We start from the raw sequence: 21,268 nt of genomic DNA, 5'->3' as shown, positions 1-21,268 counted from the left end.
GGGTCCATTTTTTGTCAAGAAAAGGGCATGCATAGCCTTTAGGAGGCTGCTGGGGACGACGATGACAAAATTGAGCAAAAAATCCAGCCCATTTCCCCCTCATTTCTGCCCTCCCCAGCCCCCAGGAGCACTCTGGAAGCCTCCTAAAGACAATACACAGCCATTTTGGTAAAGGGGGCGAGGTTTCAGGAGGCAAAAAATGCTGTATAAGACGCACCCAGCTTTTCAGCCTCTTTTTTGAGAGAAAAAGGTGCATCTTATACTCCGAAAAATATGGTAGATTTCTAAACATGTTCTTCCTTTTTCATTCTCCCAAGAGTTTGTGCCTTTTTAAAATCCTCCATCCTCCAAGCAGTAGGCGTGAGCTTAAATGGACTCCAGAGGATGGTAGAAAGGAAGGCCTGGAGGAATGTTGTCCATAGGGTCACGATGGGTCAGACACGACTTCATAACTAACAACAACAATCTGCTGAAATTCTCATTTCTTTCTTCCAAGGGTTTGTGCTCCTACTTAATATCCAGCTTGTATACCAATATTTTCCCTTCTCATGCAAAAACAGAAATCCTGTTTTTGTTTTTCTCTAACTTTCGTCACATCTTTATTTTTAAGCTGAAGCCAAATTGCACAAGTTGCCACCAGAATCTTTCCCTTTGATACTTTTCTTTATCGTAGCTTAAAATATAACTGTGATTTAGTATATCACTTCAATAAAATGTTTGGACATTTTTTACTTCATTTCCATTACTGGATATTCTGCAATATGTGTGTATTCCTTTACACACCTTTAGCCACCAATTATTTATATGTACTTTTTTTGGCTGTTAAGTATTGACTCTTGGTGACTACGTAGGCTACTTCCTGTATTCTAGCTTTCTTGGCAAGATTTTTGGAAGTGGCTTGCCACTGCCTTCTTCCTACAGCAGAGAGAATGATTGCCAAAGGCCATCCAGATGGCTTTGTGCTAAAGGCAGAACTAGCATCCTCAGTGCTTAACCACTACACCAAAATGGCTCTCGGATATACTTTGTCAATATGTATTTTGACTGGATAGAGCCAGTATTATATGAAAAAGGTTTCCCTATCAGGCATTTGAGCCAAACTTCTACAAGCATTCAAGCTTCAAAAAGGTGGTTTTTTTTTTTGAAATGTCATTTACAGACATATTTAGAGCGCCATATCCCATGTTAATATGGTGATATAAAAATATGATCTTGTTGTTTCATGTATTTTGTCCAGTAATTATCCTGTTTTTCCCCTCTGTGTTACCATTGTTTTAAAATAGCTAATTTTCTGCATTTCTTCCCATCGGTTGACTTTATTCAGTTGTTTAAAGTACATCCCAGAGAATTTGACAGGGCTTATTCCTTAATACCTAGATTGAGTGTGCTTGAAATTTCCAGGCTGAAAACCAAACAAGGTTCGCAGCACTGTGCATACATAGCATTATAATTATATAGTATTACATAGTACATACATAGAATTGTAATTTTCTATTTGTATTTAAATATCTTACTAATAACAACTTCATCTGGTCTCTTTAAACTGTGGTTCAAAATCGAAAGAAACAGGGAAAGGAAAACTGCACAAAGGTGAGGAAAATAAAAGGGATTTAAAAAGGGAATTGTAAAAAAAACGTTTTGAAGACACAATTGGGATCAAGTGGGATATGAGCAGCATATAAATTTGAAGAATAAATTTGATGAATATAAATAAATGAATATGTGTACACAAAAGTATTTTGAGAATTGGCCCGATTCATAAGGGCAAAAAGTAGCAATAATTTCATTTAATTTTATCTTTAGTTAAGTGAGTAATGAAACTAAGCAAGCAAAGTTCATAAGAAGTGGAAAAAATAGAAGGATTGACAGATAAAGTTTAGGGAAATCAACAGAATGGATTGTTTTAAAGGGAAAGGCAAAAATCTACAGGAGTGGAAAGCATTCTGTACTATAGAGGATTTAAAATATTGTCTGAATTTTAAAATTCAAACATAGTTTACATATTCCAGGAAGTAAGCTGAAGTTATCCTTATTCAAAATGGAATTTTTTTTAAAAAAATGTGTCCATTTGAATAGAAAAAGTAATATATCTTTATACAAGACTTCAATATTTGAAGGATTATCTATAATGGTAAAATTATATCCACAAAAATATAGAGAACCAATTAATCGAACCTAGTCACCAGGTTAGAAACTGGGAGACCATGAGTTCTAGTTCTGCCTTAGATATGAAAGCTGGTGGTGTGACTTTGGGCCAGTCATTCTCTCTCAGATGCAACAATAACAAGGTTGTGGAAAAAGTAGGAGGAAGGAGTATTAGACTTGTTTGCTTCCTTGAGATATTTATTTTAAAAAAATAAGGCGGGATATAAAATAAATAAATAAATAAATAAATAAATAAATAAATAAATGATCTATACATGGTGGATTAATCTATGAGATATTGCATGTTGCTTGTACTCTAATTTTATCAATAGTTTTTCTTTTCTTCTTAAACATTAAGCAATTTAAATTTTAAATGGCCTTTTTGGAACAAAGATAACACAGGAAGTGAAGAGTTTCCTTGAGTCATATTCTAAAGTAACATAACTAAATTACTAATGAATGTATGCTAAGCATATCTTAAAGGCTATGATATACATCCAAATTATATCTGATAAAATGTATTCTTTGTCTCATGTTTCTGGTAATTTGCATTGTACTCCAAGTCTGCAGGCAAGATGATAATTCAACTTTCCTATATTTTAAGAAAGAAAGAAACAAAGTTACATTCTCCATGTAATTTCTCCCCATCTAATTTTGGGGTTTTCCCCTTATATTTTTATTTATGACATTTTCATCAAGAACAGAAGCAGCAAAAGAAAAATAATTTATAGTGAGAAAGAACAAGTCACTGTCCAGAGAGAAGTTTGTGTAGATCTGGGTCAACCTATATAAAGCAAACAAGTCTTGTCTATGTTAAGAATTCATGCTTGACAGGTTGTAACAGAAGTCCACTGAAATATTTGAAGGGCCATTAAAACCTACAGTACTTCATAACTTTTTCCACTTGGTCCATGCAGGCAATGAGGCATATATTATTGAGTCTGAATTTCAAATTTTAAAATTTTGCATGCTCAGCAGGTTTACAGTATAAAATTTAGGGCCATATTTCCCTCTTGGAAAGATCAGGTGAAGTTAAAACAGAAATCTTTATGTAAGATACAGTCACGTTTCACTCAAATAAGCTGACGCTTATGGTCAAGTGTTCTACAGCAGAGGAAGAAGCGACTCAAGAAAAGGAATATAGGCTTTCTTCTTTCAAAACGTATCTGCTTTGATTATCCAATTTAGCCAATTTTCTGGCTTTGCATGATATAAAGTCTAAACCCCATGTAAGTTAAGGTTGAGCAAACCGAGAGAGCCCTGGGGCTGGCTTTGTTATTCGAAGCAGGCAAGTATGAATCCTTCCTTTCTTTTAAATTATGCGACTTGTGTGGAATTTGGAGCCGGCATACTTTCGCACCCAATTTAGTGTTGCTGCCCGGTAGGTAGAAAGTAAAAAGACAGCTGAGGTAGAGACTCCAAGCCGAAAGGGACGACAACCATGAAACCTCGGGGCTTTTAAGCGTTTGGTTTCTTAGAAAAGTTCTCTGGTGTTCGGAGAGGAAACTTTTCCTTCCGCTCAGTTATACGGAGCCCCGACTTCTCACCGGAGCCTCAAAACTTTGAAGATGAAGGAACACAACAAAGGGGGAGGGGCGGTAGACCCTGTTGCCCGGATCGCCACGGGAGACCGAACGACCTGCGCCTGCTGCAGCTGCCGACTTGCCTGCCTGCCTTGAAGCACGGGCAATGAACCGTCCGTCCGGGGAAAGCTGCGTGTCCTCCCCTCCTCCCACACACACGCCCAAGGGCAGCGGGCGGCCAGACACGTCGCGCGGATTTTCAGGGCGTGTGTGTGTGTGTGTGCTTGCGCCTCCTGCTAACCGCTGCCCGGTGGCGCTGCTGAGCGGCACAGGGGCACCGGGTAGCCCGCCTGGCCTGGCCTGCCCTCCCGTTCCCCCGCAGCCGTCCCCCTTTCTCCGGCGGGCAAGGCGCGCGGCGAACATGGCGGCGGCCAAGGCGGTGGGGCGGGACACTCTACCTGAGCACTGGTCCTATGGCGTCTGCAGGGACGGCCGGGTCTTCTTCATCGAGTAAGACACCGGGCGGGAAAAGAAAAGAAACCCCAGGGGGGCGGGGGCGGGGTTGTCTCTTCAGCGCGTCCCTTTCCCTTTCTCTCCCCCCCCCCGCCCCCGCTTTCCCTTCCTTCCCCGCCGACTTCTCTTTCCGCGGGCTGGACTAACAGGTGCATGTTTGCCGCTTCTCCCTCTTTAGCGACCTGACCCGCGCAACTACTTGGCTTCATCCTCGCACCGGGGAGCCCGTCAACTCAGGCCACATGATCCGCTCAGGTGGGTGCCCTATGCCCGGGCTCCTCGCGGAGAAAGAGCCGTCGGGGAGACGCTTCGGGTGGGTGGGGGGTGGAGGGGGGCACCTTCCCCCCCACGCGTGTTTCTCCCCCTGGCGCGCCCCACGCTGGGTGTTTGTGTTTGCCTTTCTCTCCCCTTTCCCTCTGGGGAAGGAGTGCGGGGGAGGATAACGACCTTTGTGTGGCTGGGAATTATGCTCGCCTGTCTCCAGGGCACAAACATCTAACTTCCCTCCTCTTGGCCACTTTCTTTCCCGGCTCTCTCTCCCTCCCCCCCCCCCCTTTCTCCTTTCTTTTTTCCTTGTAGATCTACCCCGTGGCTGGGAGGAGGGATTCTCGGAAGAGGGAGCCAGCTATTTCATTGAGTGAGTATTTCTCACTTTCGAGGCGTTTCGTTTTCACCCGGGACTAAAGCCGAAAGTCGTAGGAACTAAAAAACAAAACAAAAAGGACGGATTTGTTGCCACCGTTTGTTCGGTTCCCAGACATCTGACTTTCGTTCAATTGTCTCCACGTCACGGGGGAGGGGGGGCGGATGTGTGTGTGACCGAAGTGAAAGAAATACTGCTTTTGTTAATGTATAAGAGAGCGTGGGTTCTGGCACTTCTGCTTGGGACACCTTTTGTTTTGTTTTGTTTTTAATCTTAGCACCTCAGGTGTGCGTGTCCGTTCATTCGAAACTTCCTTTGTGTTCTCCGACACACGCAACAGGTTTCACCTGTGTGGTTGTTTATATTGCTTCCAGGTTTCTGGCTGTTGAAGTGACTTGTGGACTAAATGTCAGCTATATTTGGCCAAATAACTTAGTAATGGAACCTGTTGCCTATGGCTCAGTTGAATGAAGTGTTTCAGGGACCTTGGCAGAAGGCAGGGTCTTCCAACATGTGGATTGTCCCCTTTAAAGCAATTAAAGATAGAAGCTATTAAATAGTAAAAGGCCCGTCATATATAATGCAGGATGCTTGCTGAAGATATGAGATGGGATTACAACAAAACTCAATGACAGCAGAACAATGAAAACATTGAGGAAAAAACATAATGAAATTCAAGCTGTAGCTTGTTTAGGGAAAAAAACAAAGATTTAACAATTTTGTAGCTTCTCTATTGCAGAAAGGGAAGCAGTTGTTTTCCTGGAGAATAATAATTTACAAGGCATGTTGTCTTCATATTTATATCTGTTCAGACATTTCAATTTCTGAATAAAGCAAAAATGTTACTGCTTCCTCTACTCATTCTGCTGATAGATAGAGCTGAATATCTGAAACTGTTTTGCTTTCTGATTTCCTTGTGGCACTCCAACTTCCTTGTGGTGCTGCAATTAAAAGTTTTTGGTTTTCCTAGGCTTGGTTTCTATATGGTAGTGGTCTAAAAAGTTGAGTAAGTAGCACATTATCTTTGTCATATCATTCTCTCTGTCATAAAAGAAGTATTCTTCCCATGATTTTATTTTTAGATGGAAGGTCATTTTGCAAAACTTGAATTCATCTTGACAGATATATGTGCAGGATTATTTTTTGCATCTATTCAGTACATGATACTGTTTTAAAATTATTGAATTCTCATGAGCTATATTGGGCTACCTTATGAATAAACTGATGCCTATGAAGGCTATTTCAATTGGAAAACAATAGGGGTTGGAGGTGATTGGCATTGATTTTAGAAATTGTATTATGTGGATTTAAAAAAAAGGATTTGAAATGTATTTGTCGTGATGGCTTGCTGCTATTCATAAATTAGCTTGCTGGTTTAGAATACAGCATAAATGGAAACTCGGGGGTTGAAAATGATTGGCATTCTTGACTTGAGAAGCTGTATTTGTCGCTTTGTCTTGCTGCTATTCATAAATTAGCAGGGCTTTCCATTTAGCAAGTATTGTAGATTCACCTTTTGCAACTGTTTTTACATTAAGGTTACATGTATAGTTATTTTGAGTATTGATTTTGACTCTCCAGAAATTTCATCCTTTTTCATGTTTAGTTTTCTTTCACATTGTGTATAGAGTTTGAACAATAGATTTTTCTTTCCCTTTTTTTTTTACCTAGCCTATAGTTAGAGATAGAGTTTTTAACCAGTATAATTTGCTTTAAGGGAAGTTTAGCCAAGATTTGCCTGGCAGAATAGTGAGAAGCTATAGGGATGTAAGTGAAGGAAAGTGGAGAGGGTTTTAGATAAAATTGTTGAAAGTGTATTGGAGGAACTGAAAAGATCTTTAGGATGGACAAAGTATATCAAAAGAATTATAAATGAGAGAAGAGGTCTCAAGTAAGATCTGGACTCAGTCTTGACTGGGGAAATACAAAGTACTCTCAGAATCCTAAGATTGTGGAGGGGTTGAAAGGTTAATGAAGTATTTATACATTTCAAGGGAGGCATTTAAAATACGAAAATATTTATTTGATTGGAAGATTGTGTTTCTGACTTTTCTTGGATTGCTGTGAGCTGCGTATAGAGCGAGGCTTGGCCTACAGAGGTTCCTGATGCAGAGCAATCATGTGAACTGTCAGAGCCATAAAGAGATTGGGGGATGACTAATCAATGTTGGATGCTAAAGTTGTTAGAGTGGGATCTCATATTGGGATTCTGTTGGGAGAGAAAAATATGGTGAGAGTTACTGAATAGGCTGTTAAACAGAATAGGGATGATAGAGCACATTTCTTGCTCTAAACCACTTGCCTCTATCCTGAATCTAGATCAGGGTTACTCAACCTTTTTATACCTACCGCCAACTTTTGTATCTCTTTTAGTAGTAAAATGTTCTAACCGCCCACCGATTCCACAGTAATGGTGATTTATAAAGTAGGGAAGTAACTTTACTTTATAAAATTTATAAAGCAGAGTTACAGCAAACCCCTACCGCCCACCATGAAAGCTGGAACGCCCACTAGTGAGCGGTAGGGACCAGGTTGACTACCACTGATCTAGATGGCTGAATTGTCAGTCATCTGTGGTCTCTGGCTGCAGTTGGTAATTAGGCAAACCTGGTGTGCATTACTGATGGATGTGATGTGCTCTGCAAGAGGTGGTGGCTTAGCCCTCTCTTGAAGAAGCCATCTCTCAATCCAATTGTATTTATCCAACCTTTTGTTTTGGGGAAGATTGTTGAGAAGGTGAGGGGAAATCAGCTACAGAGAATCCCAGAAGAAATAGAATCTCTTGATTCTTTCAATCAAGTTCAGGTACGCTGATAACTGTCATTGGGACCTGGAATGAATGAATGAATGAATTTGACTCCCCTGGTCCTATTAAACTGTCAGTGCCATTGATACTATTAACTGCCTGCAAGAATGGGAAGGGAGGCAGTTTTATGGTGATTCCTCTCCTGCCTGAGTGAGTTGTTTCAGATAGCACAGCTGTAGTTTTGGGTGATGAGTACTCAAACACTTGTTGCCACAAAGTGGGGTGTGGCAAAGCTTGGTCTTCCCTTCCATGCTATTCAGCATCACTGAAACTACCGTGAAATGTCATCTTATCTATTTGGAATATGTCTCATCAATATGTTGAGTGATGACACTCAACTTTACACCAATACCTTGACCTAAGCTGGAGATGTTGTGAAATACTAGAATCAGTGTCTGGAGGCTGAAAGACATTAGAAGGGAAGAAGTAATCTCAGGTTAACCTTGCTAAGGTTGTACATTAATAAGCACCCAAGAATGTTAGTTACGGCCAGATGGGCTTTTGCCTAGCTGCATCTAATGCACCAAATAGCTGTACTTGGACTAAGAAGCTTCAAAACAATGACTCTTGCACTGATCACCATGTGACTGGACTACTGCAATGCATTCTTCATGGGACTGCCTTTGAAGACAACTTTGGAGCTGCAGCTGGTGTAAAATGAAATGGTTAGACTCTTTGCTAGAGGAACCCATGACAGTAGAAGTGCATGCATTTTAAAGCCATTGTACTAGCTGCCAGTAAGTTTCAAGACTCAAAGGGAAGTGCTGCTTATTATGAGGCCCTGTAAAATGTATATCACAAGGATCTATGAAGAAACAATTTCCTAAACATGGTTTTGCCCAACTAACCAAAATGGTAACTAAAAGAAGGCCTCTCCTCATCAGGAGGTAAAACAGAATGTCTCCTATGGGGCCTTTTTGCCCCCAAAAATAAGTAAATGCTAGTTTTCAGGAAAAAACATCATAAATTACAGTCACGTGACTGCAGGATGCTGCAAATGGCTGTAAGTGAGTGCCCAAAATGCAGCCATATGACTGCAGGGGACGACGACAGCAGTTAGAAATTTCGAACTGGGTCATAAGTATTTTTGGAGGGGGTTGTAAGTTTGAATAGTCACTAAGCAACCAGTCATAAGTTGAGGACTACTTGTACTGCCCCTGGACATACAGTAAGGTTGCCCAGATTCTTTTCAACATTTAGAAATGCCGTGAAGATTGTTTAATTTCAGCTGACTTTTGGCCCAAAATGAGACTATGAGGGCTTATCATTTATTAGTCACCATTTATTAATTATTAGTCACTTAATGATTTGTTATGTGTTTCATTGGATTTTTGAATATTTTTTTCTCATTTTGCCACAGAATACCCAGAATTGTAAGCTTAGTGACGTGAAAAATTGTGAAACACACCAAAAAATAATTTCTAGTCATTGTAATGTCATACTGAGTCATAGTATACACTTATTTTACACCATATATTTTGATTCTAGTTTATGATTTATTGAAAATGGTGAATTGTTAAATTAGTCATCTGGACAAATCATATTTTAATAATGACTTAACATAGTGCTGGAACTCAGCCTATACCTCAACTATCTTTTACATTTCCAAAAGCATTCATCGCAGGTAACAGTAATTTACAATCATACAGATATAATATATTTTTGTCTTTGTCTAAATATTTAGACATGAAGGCTGAAATTCTGGAAGTTGGGACTACTTTATTTCTATATTTTATTAAAATAATCACTTGGCTGTTGAAGCAACCAGGAATTGTCAATATTGCTAGTGATGTATGGCTGTTTTGTTTTGCTTCATTTGTTTTACAAGATAAAAGAATAACATTAATTTTTATGTATTTATTTTAGAAGACATAAGTAATTCCAATCAAAATAGTGCTAAATGATATTTAATTCCCATCTTCATATTTCAGATTATTATTAGTAGATAACAGTCCAAAGAGCCAGTTTGGTGTAGTGGTAAAGGAGTCAAGCTAAGAACTGGGAGTCTGGGTGTTCTAGTCCCGCCTGATGCACAAAGCCAGCTGAGTGATCATGGACTAGTCACTTTCTCGCAGCCCTAGAAAGGAGGCAATGGCAAGCCGCTTTTGAAAGCAGGTCAAGAAAATTGCAGGGATTTGTTCAGGCAGTCATCAAAAGTCAATATGGCTCAATACCTAAATAAATAATAAAATAACAATCCAAAAAACCCATAGAAGAAATAAGGTGTAAAAATAGGATATACAACATTCCAAAGGCTAGAACCAATGTGAAAAAACACTAGGGGAAACAGTTATAACATTCTGCCAAGTCCTGAAAAAAAATCAGGATTTTCTAAAAACCAGGAGAAAAGAGGCCATTCGGATATCTTGGCTGTTCCACAGGAGAAATGCTATGACTAAAAAGCTGTTTTTCCCTGTGTAGATGGCAAGGTCTAAAAAGAAGGGAGATAAATATGCACATTCAATTTTAGTAGTTAGACAACAGGGACTTGGAGATCAGAGGTAGTATTCAGCAAGTTCAGACAAGTTCTAGAGAACCAGTAGCGGAAATTTTGAGTAGTTCAGAGAACCGATACATACCACCTCTGGCTGGCCCCGCCCCATCTATTCTCAGCTTACCGAGTCCCAGCTGATCAGGAGGAAATTGAGATTTTGCAATATCCTTCCCCTGGAGTGGGATGGGAATGGAGATTTTACAGTATCTTTCCTCTGCCACACCCACCAAGCCATGCCCACCAAGCCACGCCATGCCCACCAAGCCATACCCATAGAACCAGTAATACATTTTTTTGAATCCCACCACTGTCAGAGATGGCCATCCCACAGATCCTGAACCATATCAGGTTTTGAAGCACTTTCACAATATTTTGAACTCTGGTATCTAGTGCAGCTCTTGAATTGTTATCTGGGTGTCACGAGGATGTCCATTACTACTAGATCTGTTGCAGAAAAGTGAACATAATTGATTAAACATAGCAGCATAGTTCCTCTCCCTCCATTCAGTTCTCTCCTGAAAATTAACAGGGAAGAAGTTGTTGTTTCATTCACAGGCAGACCAGGTAGGTTATGATGCTATACAGGTATTTCATGCCTATTTTCCACTGCAGAATGCATTCACCTGTTTCACTCTCAATATAAATTAAAAATCTTATACACTCTTCCCCCAAGGCCAGTGAATCTTAACTTTTGTACATCTAGACTTACATTGCTCTCTGCATGTTTAGAATTAATTAATCTGCATGTAATTGTCAACATTACTGTATACTGTGCATATTGAGATTTTTTTGTTTGTTTAGGTGATGAAAACGTTTATAATTATTCTTGGCTATTGCATCATACATAGCTTTAAATAAAAAAAATCAGTCCTTCACAGTGGAACATGGGAAAGTGAAGGAAGGCGTGCCTACAGGATTTTCTTTCAATATCAGAAGCCTCTTCGTCCCGCAGAGGAAATCTTATGACCGTGAGAGATTTACATTATGGCCACTCCCAAAGTCTTAATAAGAAGGACAAACTCTTTGCGGCTTGCTAGAGCAAAATATAAAATAATGCTTTAAGAGCTTTCTGCTTTTTTCCAAGCACATTAAAAATTGATAAAACATATTTTGATAGTTTTTTTAAAAAGGTAAAAGGTAAACATTTCCCCTGTCTAGTCATGTCTGACTCAGGAGTGGGGGCGGGGGTGGTTGCTCATCTCCATTTCCTAGCCAAGGGAGTCAGCATTGTCTGAAGATGCTTCACATGGCTGGTATCGCTATATGTCGAGGCGCATGAACACTGTTACCTTCCCCCCCCCAAACACTGTTACCTTCCCCCCTATTTATATACTTGATTTTGCATACTTCTAAATTGCTAAGTTGGCAGGAGCTGGGCAGGAACAGGAGCTCACCCTGTCATGCAGTAGTTGGGTCTCGAACTGTCAACCTTTTGTTCGACAAGCCCAGCATCTTAACCCCTAGACCACCGCATCCCATGATTGTTTACCATCTATTTATAGCTTTTCAAATGTTTTGGAAACTTGCAGCTGCAAATTAATTAAAATATCCATGCACTGGGGATATAAAGGCTTGAGTATGTGCTGCCATAACCTAAACCAAACAAACAGATACAGTGGGGCAAAAAAGTATTTAGTCAGCCACCAATTGTGCAAGTTCTCCCACTTAAAAAGATGAGAGAGGCCTGTAATTGGCATCATAGGTAGACTTCAACTATGAGAGACAAAATGTAAAAAAAAACCCCAAACAATCACATTGGCTGATTTGGAAAGAATTTATTTGCAAATTATGGTGGAAAATAAGTATTTGGTCAATATCAAAAGTTCATCTCAATACTTTGTTATATACCCTTTGTTGGCAATGACAGAGGTCAAACATTTCCTGTAAGTCTTCACAAGGTTGGCACACACTGTTGCTGGTATGTTGGCCCATTCCTCCACGCAGATCTCCTCTAGAGCAGTGATGTTTTGGGGCTGTCGCTGGGCAACATGGACTTTTAACTCCCTCCAAAGGTTTTCTATGGGGTTGAGATCTGAAGACTGGCTAGGCCACTCCAGGACCTTGAAATGCTTCTTACAAAGCCACTCCTTTGTTGCCCGGGCAGTATGTTTGGGATCATTGTCATGTTGAAAGACCCAGCCATGTTTCATCTTCAATGCTCTTGTTGATGGAAGGAGGTTTGCACTCAAAATCTCATGATACATGGCCCCATTCATTCTGTCCTGTACACGGATCAGTCATCCTGGTCCCTTTGCAGAGAAACAGCCCCAAAGTATGATGTTGCCACCCCCATACTTCACAGTAGGCATGGTGTTCTTTGGATGCAACTCAACATTCTCTCTCCTCCAAACACGACGAGTTGTGTTTCTACTAAACAGTTCTATTTTGGTTTCATCTGACCATATTACATTCTCCCAATCCTCTTCTGGATCATCCAAATGCTCTCTAGCAAACTTCAGACGGGCCCGGACATATACTGGCTTAAGCAAGGGGACACGTCTGGCACTGCAGGATCTGAGTCCCTGGCGGCGTAGTGTGTTACTGATGGCCTTTGTTACGTTGGTCCCAGCTCTCTGCAGGTCATTCACTAGGTCCCCCTGTGTGGTCCTGGGATTTTTGCTCACTGTTCTTGTGATCATTTTAACTCCCTCCAAAGGTTTTCTATGGGGTTGAGATCTGAAGACTGGCTAGGCCACTCCAGGACCTTGAAATGCTTCTTACAAAGCCACTCCTTTGTTGCCCGGGCAGTATGTTTGGGATCATTGTCATGTTGAAAGACACGGGGTGAGATCTTGCGTGGAGCCCCAGATTGAGGGAGATTATCAGTGGTCTTGTATGTCTTCCATTTTCTAATTATTGCTCCCACAGTTGATTTGTTCACACCAAGCTGCTTGCCTATTGCAGATTCAGTCTTCCCAGCCTGGTGCAAGTCTACAATTTCGTTTCTGGTGTCCTTCGACAGCTCTTTAGTCTTCACCATAGTGGAGTTTGGAGTGTGACTGTTTGAGGTTGTGGACAGGTGTCTTTTATACTGATAACAAGTTCAAACAGGTGCCATTGATACAGGTAATGAGTGCAGGACAGAGGAGGCTCTTAAAGAAGAAGGTACAGGTCTGTGAGAGCCAGAAATCTTGCTTTTTTGTAGGTGACCAAATACTTATTTTCCACCATAATTTGCAAATAAATTCTTTCCAAATCAGCCAATGTGATTGATTGGTTTTTTTTAAAACATTTTGTCTCTCATAGTTGAGGTCTACCTATGATGCCAATTACAGGCGTCTCTCATCTTTTTAAGTGGGAGAACTTGCACAATTGGTGGCTGACTAAATACTTTTTTGCCCCACTGTATTCAACTTTTTCCACATGATAAAAATAAATAGATCCTAATAAATAGATCTGAAATTCTGTGATTTCTGGCTGAAGGCATTATCACCAATGTTTTTAAAGTGTTTTTTAAAGTGCTTTCAAAAAATAAGAAATATTATATATCAAATTTTCTCTATTCAAGAAGACAAGAAAGGATTCTGCGGTTAATAATAATGAAAGCCAGGAAACCAAACAGTTGAATTTGATTCTCTTTATGTTAAGAAAGGCCTCAAAGGGTAATTGCTTTTCATATTTAGTTCACACCATAGATAATCTTCCAGGATAATCAAAACCAGGCTTGCAAACACTTCCTAAGAACCAGCATGTTAGCGATCAAGGGATAGCCAGTCAAATCTCCTTAGTACAGTAGAGATGTTTCAACAGAAGCCACAACTTTGCTACTCTGGTGCAATTTTGTATGCTGAGTCATTAATGGTTTTGGTTAATGAATATCTCTAAACCTCCTTCGTCTGCTTTCACCAGTTAGAAAGAACAAGTGATTAGCACACACATTGGACTTTTCTCCTCCAGTGACTGTTTATGTCCCCAGGCTGCACAAACTGAAAAGTAGCCATCAGTAAAAAAAATGGCACAAATCCCAATACATCACATGATGCCGCCATGACAACACGAGTTCGATACCCCTGTACTGAATGGTCTCTGTTACCCTACCTTCTTTTTTTAATCGTATACACCCTGAAATGTGAATCTGCTTTTGTCCAACATAGTTTTTGATTTATTATAGTTCAGAAGGTCGTTTACATTCTGCAATGTTATTCTGGTTGTAAAGCTAGACTCTACCTAAGCTATTCTTCTTTCTCTATATTTATATATGGTTCATAGTTTGCAAACCTCTCACCCCTCCACAGCATAAAAAAGATCAGTGGATACTAATAATTACATAATTTTGCCAGTGCAGAATAAAATCTGGCTTTTCCAAGACAGTTAATTGGTATGGCAAGAAGTAAATAAATATTAATCATTTTAAAATGGAATGTACTGCCATGTTCCCCTGAAAAATAAGACTGGGTCTTATATTTCTTTTGGTTCCAAAAGACACACTAGGGCCTATTTTCGAGGAAACATGGTATTAGGATTATGGTGAGGGGCTGGCCCCCGCTGCCTGGGCACCCCATCCCTGATGCATGCACAAGAAGCAGCGAGCACGCAGGGACCAATGGTGTCTGGCAGCAGCCACAGTCCACCAGCCCTTTGTCTGGAGTACTCTTGGGCTGCGCATCCCACACAGTCTGAGTGCTGCGACTGCCACTCCAGTTCTCCAAGCAGCAAGCAGAGGCAGAGGTGCAGGGGGAAGAATGCAGTTTGGTCTGCTGAACATCCCACATGGCTACATGCCCCGTCATGGCCATGGGCAAGCAAAGTCAGACAGGCTGGAGTAGGCGGGTGGCTTTGTGGTCCATCCGGCGGGCTGGATTGTTTGCCTTCTTCCCGCTCCTCTGCTTTGCAGTGTTCGGACTCAACTGCACTGTATGGGCTGCACAGCCCCAGAGTGTTCTGGCCACACGGCCACCTGCGCTCTCCGTCCCACTGTCTGTGTATGGCTGCACTGGGGTAGGCGGCGATGCAGTGGGTCTGGTGGGCCAGATGGTGTGCCTCCCCTCAGCGCCTCTGCCTCCTGCTGCTTGAAGGGGCAGCCCGGCGGTTGTGCTCAGATCCACTTGCACTGCGCAAGCTGCGCAACCCCAGAGTGCTGGTCAAGAGGCTGGCGGACTGCGGCTGTTGCCTGACACTGTTGGATCCCACATGCTCACCACCTCTTGTGCTGGCCATACCACTCTTTCCCCCTGAGGGCTGATGATGTTAACTTGATCTTATTTTGGGGGTAGGGCTTATATTACAAACATCCTGAAAAATAATGCTAGGGCTTATTTTCTGGTTGGGTCTTATTTTCGGGGAAACAGTATACTTCTCATTGGTCAAATGCCCATTTTCTTCATTTAGGAAGGGTATTTCCCCTTTCAGTTGGATTTGTAGAGTAGGAAAATATGGCAAAAAGTTTAATTTTATGCAGTGAGCCATTCTCACTTTTGTTCATTTTATCTGTTTATGTTTTGCATTTTTGGAATTTTGCTTTTATATTTGCTCATTTATCTAAACATTATAGTAAATTCAGATTTGAGTTTTTGCTTATGATGCAATGTTTATTATTCTGCGACATTTTGGCGTTTTTCCCTTAAGTAAATTTTAAATATTAAAACTATTCAAAATATTGTATTATAAATTGTAGTTTAATTACAGTAAGCGTATTATAGAATTGGTAATACCCCATAGAATCAAACAGTAGTTTATTGAAGATTACTTTAGGGTGTTATATAGTTGTAGGGTATTTTTGATACAGGTACTAATTTGGCAACATAATTTTCCAGTAGACGTGGTTAATCAACAAAAAAGGGTCAATATGATTTGTTCCATATCAATTCATTAACTAATGTAATACTATAAAGATTTGGGATAGATAAATATTGATATGATAAAAAATAAAAATATATGCAGTTTCAATTTATGAGGAAATTATTCTTCATTACTCAGATATTCCAAATCTACTATACAGATTCTGCTATATATTACTGAGTTACCAAATATTGCCATAATATTGGCAAATGTCATGGTTTTTGCATTCACATGCCCTTTAGAAATACCAAATTGTTTTTCATACTGTTTTCTATTTTTACATATTTTTACTTTTTATTTTTACTAGCCTAGCTAGTGTAGTGTCTTTTTTTTAAAACAGATAGATTAGCAGATAGATTTAAAGAGATTTTGATATCAGTAGAAATGCAGGAGCATGTTTTATCACTGAATAATGCACTATTTTAAGAGGATATTTCACGTTTATGCTTCCTAGATGTTACTTTATTTGCTAAACAGAAATAAATAGATTAGTGTGCTTGCTGCTCAGGAATTATAAACCTGGATTTAGCAAAAATATTTAAAATTCCTAGCTTCCTTAAGGATTCCTAAAGGAGTGTGATAAGCTGCTTGAGCAACCAAAACAAAAACCATCAGCCTCTACTAAACTTTCAGTCCATTGAGGTCATCATTATATTTATCCTTCTGTACTTCTTGGTTTTTTTTTAGAGCTCTATTGAAACCACAAATGTTGCCAGTAATGTCACAACTAGCTTATTAAGAAGTGAATGATTGAAAGGACTTGGAAATGTTTACGTTCCAGTTTATAATTTTTTTCTCTTTCTCACTTTTGCTCTTTGGTGGTATTTTTTTTTAGCATTAATTATATTAGATATTCCTAATTATGTTTACAAATTTTGTTCATAATGCTTCTGTCAAATGCTATTATTATCTGAATTGTTTTAATATTACAAAAATCTTCCTGTATTGCACATCATTATAACTAGGCCATCCATTGAGAGCTGTTATCTTTACAGTGCTTCTTGTACTTTATGAGATAGTATCTTCTCCATTCCCCAAATTGCCCATCAGCTGGACAGAATCTTAAAATGATATTCTTTAAATATAGCATTATTATGTTTTCCTGGGTCAGCTGAAAATCTGAGTGCATCTTATACACCGAATACAGCATTTTTGGCCTCCCAAAGCCCCACCCCTTCACCAAAATGGCCGTGCATACCCTTATGGAGGCTTTCAGAGAGCTCCTGGGGGCTGGGGAGGGCAGAAATGAGGAAGAATGGGCCATTTTCTGTCCCCCCAGCGCCTAGCAACACTCTATAAGCCTCCATAAGGCTATGCATGCAATTATTTTGAAAATAAAGGGGGCCGTTTTCACAAAAAACGGGCCATTTTTTGCTCATTTTTGCCCCCCTCCCCCAGGAGCACTCTGCAAGTCCCCCAAGGCTATTCATGCCTTTATTTGGAAAAAAATGGGCCCATTTTCATGAAAAATAGGACGTTTTGGGGAGGTTTGCAGAGTGCAAAAACTTATTTTTTCCTTTTGGAAAGCTCTTTGATGATGAGAATTACATTGATCAAGTGCTGTGCCAGCAGAAACACCTACCTATCTACTGTAATTCTCTATCTCTCTATTTCTCTCTCTCTCTATCCCTCTACCTACCTACCTACCTACACACACCCTCTCTCCCTACCTACTGTATTTCTCTCTCTCTATTTCTCTCTCTTCTATCCCTTTATCTACCTACCTACTTACCTACTCTCTCTCACTACCTATCTACTGTATTTCTCTGTCTCTTTCTATTTCTCTCTCTCTCTCCCTCTACCTATCTATCTACACACACTCTCTCTTCCTGCCTACCCACTGTATTTCTCTATCTTTCTATCTCTCTCTATCCCTCTATCTACCTACCTACTTTTTTTAAAAAATTGCCTCTTCAAAACTTTGGTGTGTCTTATACTCCGGTACATCTTATATTCCGAAAAATATGGTACATAAAAACTAAATATAGCAGTGCATGTTTTCTGTATCTGCTGGATTCATATTAATCAAAGAAAAGTTTACTGTAATAGATTTATAGTATCAATTACTTGTCTTAGTTATGTAGATCAGCGAAATATAAACAGTATTTTGACCCACATTGTTTTGGCTTTGGATATGGGTAAGGTAATAGGAAAAAAACTCAAAGTATACTAAAGTATCCTTATTGTTCTGTTTTATAATCTAAAGTGTTTGCCAAATGTTTGCCTCAACTGAAATAAAGAATCGAAATTTCTCAAATTAAGTGATCCTAACAGGTTTGGCTACTTCAGCTGAATAATTTGGATGCCTACTTTTAACAACATTCTTGTCAGTTTTGGCATGACTCAGTGTGAAAATATGTTTTCCTCTGCTGGAGACACTTTTTGCTTTGTTATATTATGTGAACCTGATACATTTTTGTCCCACAATCAGTGAATTTTCCTGATTTTCAGATAATATCCAGGTAACCTATTGCTTATATCATTCTTCTAAATATCAAATTAAGTTTTAAATATGCAAATAAATATAATGAAATTCAAACAAGATTTAACATAAAATAAGCAAAATGTTAAAATAAAATTAATTTGTAAAAATTATTTCTCTATATCTATCCATCCATCCATCCATCCATCCATCCATCCATCCATCCATCCATCCATCCATCCATCCATCCATCCATCTATCTATCTATCTATCTAAATATTTTGTAGGTTCAAATAATTTTGAAACTTAATGAATTTGCTTACAATGCAGGGGTGGGTTGCTGCCGGCATTGCTGCTGGTTCACTTTGTGTGCCCTTTGTGCGTCACACTCACTTTGCTCACGCGTGTGTGCACAGTTGACTGCAAATTCACCTCTGTTACAATGGCATTTCCCCCCCACCCCAGAAATGTTATTTTTTATTCTCTTACATAGCATTTTAAGTATACATTCACATAGTTGTTATTCTTCTATACATTTATCATTCTTATACATTTATTATTTCATTTAATAGGTTACAATGTACAATTTGAGTTGCTTTATTTACCATCCCTTCTTCCTGTTGTAACACCACCTCATTTTCCCTTTCTTTTCTCCCTCCCTCCCTTCTCTACTTTCTTCCTTCTTCCTCTCTTTCCCCTTCCTTCTTCCCTTGCCTTTCTCCCGCTCTTCCTCTTCCCCTTTCTACCCTCTCTCATTCTCTTCCTCTCCCTTCCATCCTTCTCTCCTTTCCTCTTTCTTCTAACCCTAACCCTACCGGTTCAACGACCCAATCCCAATTTCCACTAGCGGTTCGCCTGAACTGGTGTGAACCAGTAGCAGCCCACCTCTGTCACAATGGCATTTTAATTCATTATTACTAAATAAAGTAACAGAATAAATAGAAGGCTTTTATTTCTTACAGAAAAACGACTGAAATATTTGATTTTTTAGTATTGCATTCAGTAAAGAGTAAATCCACAGTGCAATTTCTGTGGGTAAGTCTCTTTTGCCTTAATATCCTCCATCTCCGTGCATAGCATAGAAGGATTGGAGAGGGATTTCAAGAGAGTAAGTTATTTGCTCTTCTGCATATTGAGAGCACTGCAGTCACCCCGACAGTGGAAAAACCATTCCTTTCTCTTAAAAAGGGCAGGCATAGGACAATGTATACTCATTATAATGTCAATCATGGAGCTGAGGGATGTTGCAAAGGTCATAAATGGGCTGTAAAGTTATTTTTTCAGCATCTCTGTAACTTTGAATGGTTGCTGAACAAAAGGTTGGTAAGTGAGGACTACCCATATATAATCCTTGTCAACTAAATAAGCAACTTAAACAAGCCCTACTGAAATATGTCTTTGAATAAATGTACAGACTTGTGTTATTAAAATTTACAAATAAACTTTTGTCTCACTTAATGAGCATGCCTTAGATCGGGGGTGTCAAATCGTGGCCTGCAGGCTGGATGCATCATGTGCTGGCCATGCCCACCCCCATTTTAGCAAAGGGGGGGGGAAGTCACAATACGTCAAGCGATGACAACATGACACTGCAAGTCTGACACCCCTGCCTTAGATAAAACATGAAGAATATACAGTTCAGAGTAACCCATTTAAAATTGTGTCATCCCCGCATTACATCCAGATAAGAGTGAGGATTTCTTCATATGGAGCTCATACAGTCATGATTGGTATCTGTTGGGTAGACCAAATCATCAGTCAGAACACCCAGTCATAAAGACAGGAGCCCAACCATTCCCTGCTCAGTAGCCTTGGTCTATGTAGCAGCCCACTGTGCCTCTGAAGATGCCAGCTGCAGTGGCTGTCAAGACATCAGAAAATCTGCTGTTCAGGGTCACTAAACCCTGAAGCCCAATAATAGGGAAATAGCTTGTCATCACCTTTTTCTGGGACATTTCCCTAACTTTCCAGTCCAGCTGCTACCCTTTGATTTCCTGGTGACTCCTATCCAGTACTAAAGAGGTTTGATTCTGCTTTTTCACCCTCCAAGATCATGGTTGTGGTGGTTAAAAATGCTGCCACCTGCTTTATATATTATAAACAGGCACTTAAAAGTGGGATATAAGCTATGTATTTAGTTTCTTTAATTAAGATACTTCTAAAAGTAGTGGAAAATTCTAACTGTAAAACATTAAGGTAAATGTTACATTGTGAAGTTATGCAAGTGAATTTTATAACAGGAAAAATAACCACTGTATTGGATTAATAATTTATTAATTTGTATTTAACTTTTGTGGAAAATATCTCTTGGGATAGGCACAAAATGTAGCTGAATCCCAAACTGAATTACTCTACGTAGCTTCCGTTATGTTTTTTACCTAGTGAAGCAGGATCCCTATGGTGCCATATTGGTGGCTTTTGTGAGCTATTAAATGCATTAAACTGCAATAGAAAAACAAAAGCTCTGTCTGTAACAACAACTATCTGTTTCAAACTATGCAGCTTGGGGAAAATTTGGAAAGAAGTTGGGAAGAAAAGAGTTGAGGAATAGGTCTACCTTCTAAATCCAGAGAACGATTCATCAGAAGCTGTCTAATCACTTTGATTAGACTTTGCTTTGATTGTTGAGAGTTTGGCTTGCAAATGCTGCATGCCGTGTTCAAAAAGAAAAGTTGTAGGTATCTCTATTTTATTTCCCCGAATGCCATCACTCTGCTTAACAACTAATTCCCACAACACTGTCAATACTTTACCAATAATGTATTACTATTATTCTTCTCTTTCTTTCTAGTATCTATCTCTCCCCACTTATGATTATAACCATGTTGCTTGTATCTTTCAATTTATAATGTTTTTATTGTTTCCCAGTATGATTTGATAGCTTATTAGTAACCTTGACTATCACTAAGTATTGCATCTTTTTATTCTTGATGTGTGTATTTTT

General features: G+C 39.5%; 1 protein-coding gene across 9 annotated transcripts in view; it reads left to right on the top strand.

Moving 5' to 3' along the window:
- Positions 1–2,441: 2,441 nt before the first annotated feature.
- The window catches only part of PLEKHA7 (pleckstrin homology domain containing A7), a 137,399-nt gene continuing 118,572 nt past the window's right edge, over positions 2,442–21,268 (top strand). For 7 of the 9 annotated variants that reach the window (XM_081937674.1, XM_081937676.1, XM_081937677.1 and 4 more), the window contains exons 1-3: positions 2,442–4,178; positions 4,360–4,436; positions 4,761–4,818. In XM_081937674.1, coding sequence (XP_081793800.1) covers positions 3,835–4,178; positions 4,360–4,436; positions 4,761–4,818 — 479 coding nt within the window. In that variant the 5' untranslated portion in view covers positions 2,442–3,834. The remainder of the gene's footprint in view (positions 4,179–4,359; positions 4,437–4,760; positions 4,819–21,268) is intronic. The other 2 variants (XM_081937679.1, XM_081937678.1) reach the window with 2 other exon arrangements.

The sequence above is a fragment of the Natrix helvetica genome (genome assembly GCF_964273705.1).
Source record: "Natrix helvetica genome assembly, chromosome: 1".
NCBI lineage: Eukaryota > Metazoa > Chordata > Lepidosauria > Squamata > Natricidae > Natrix > Natrix helvetica.
This window is presented reverse-complemented; position numbering and strand designations above follow the sequence as displayed.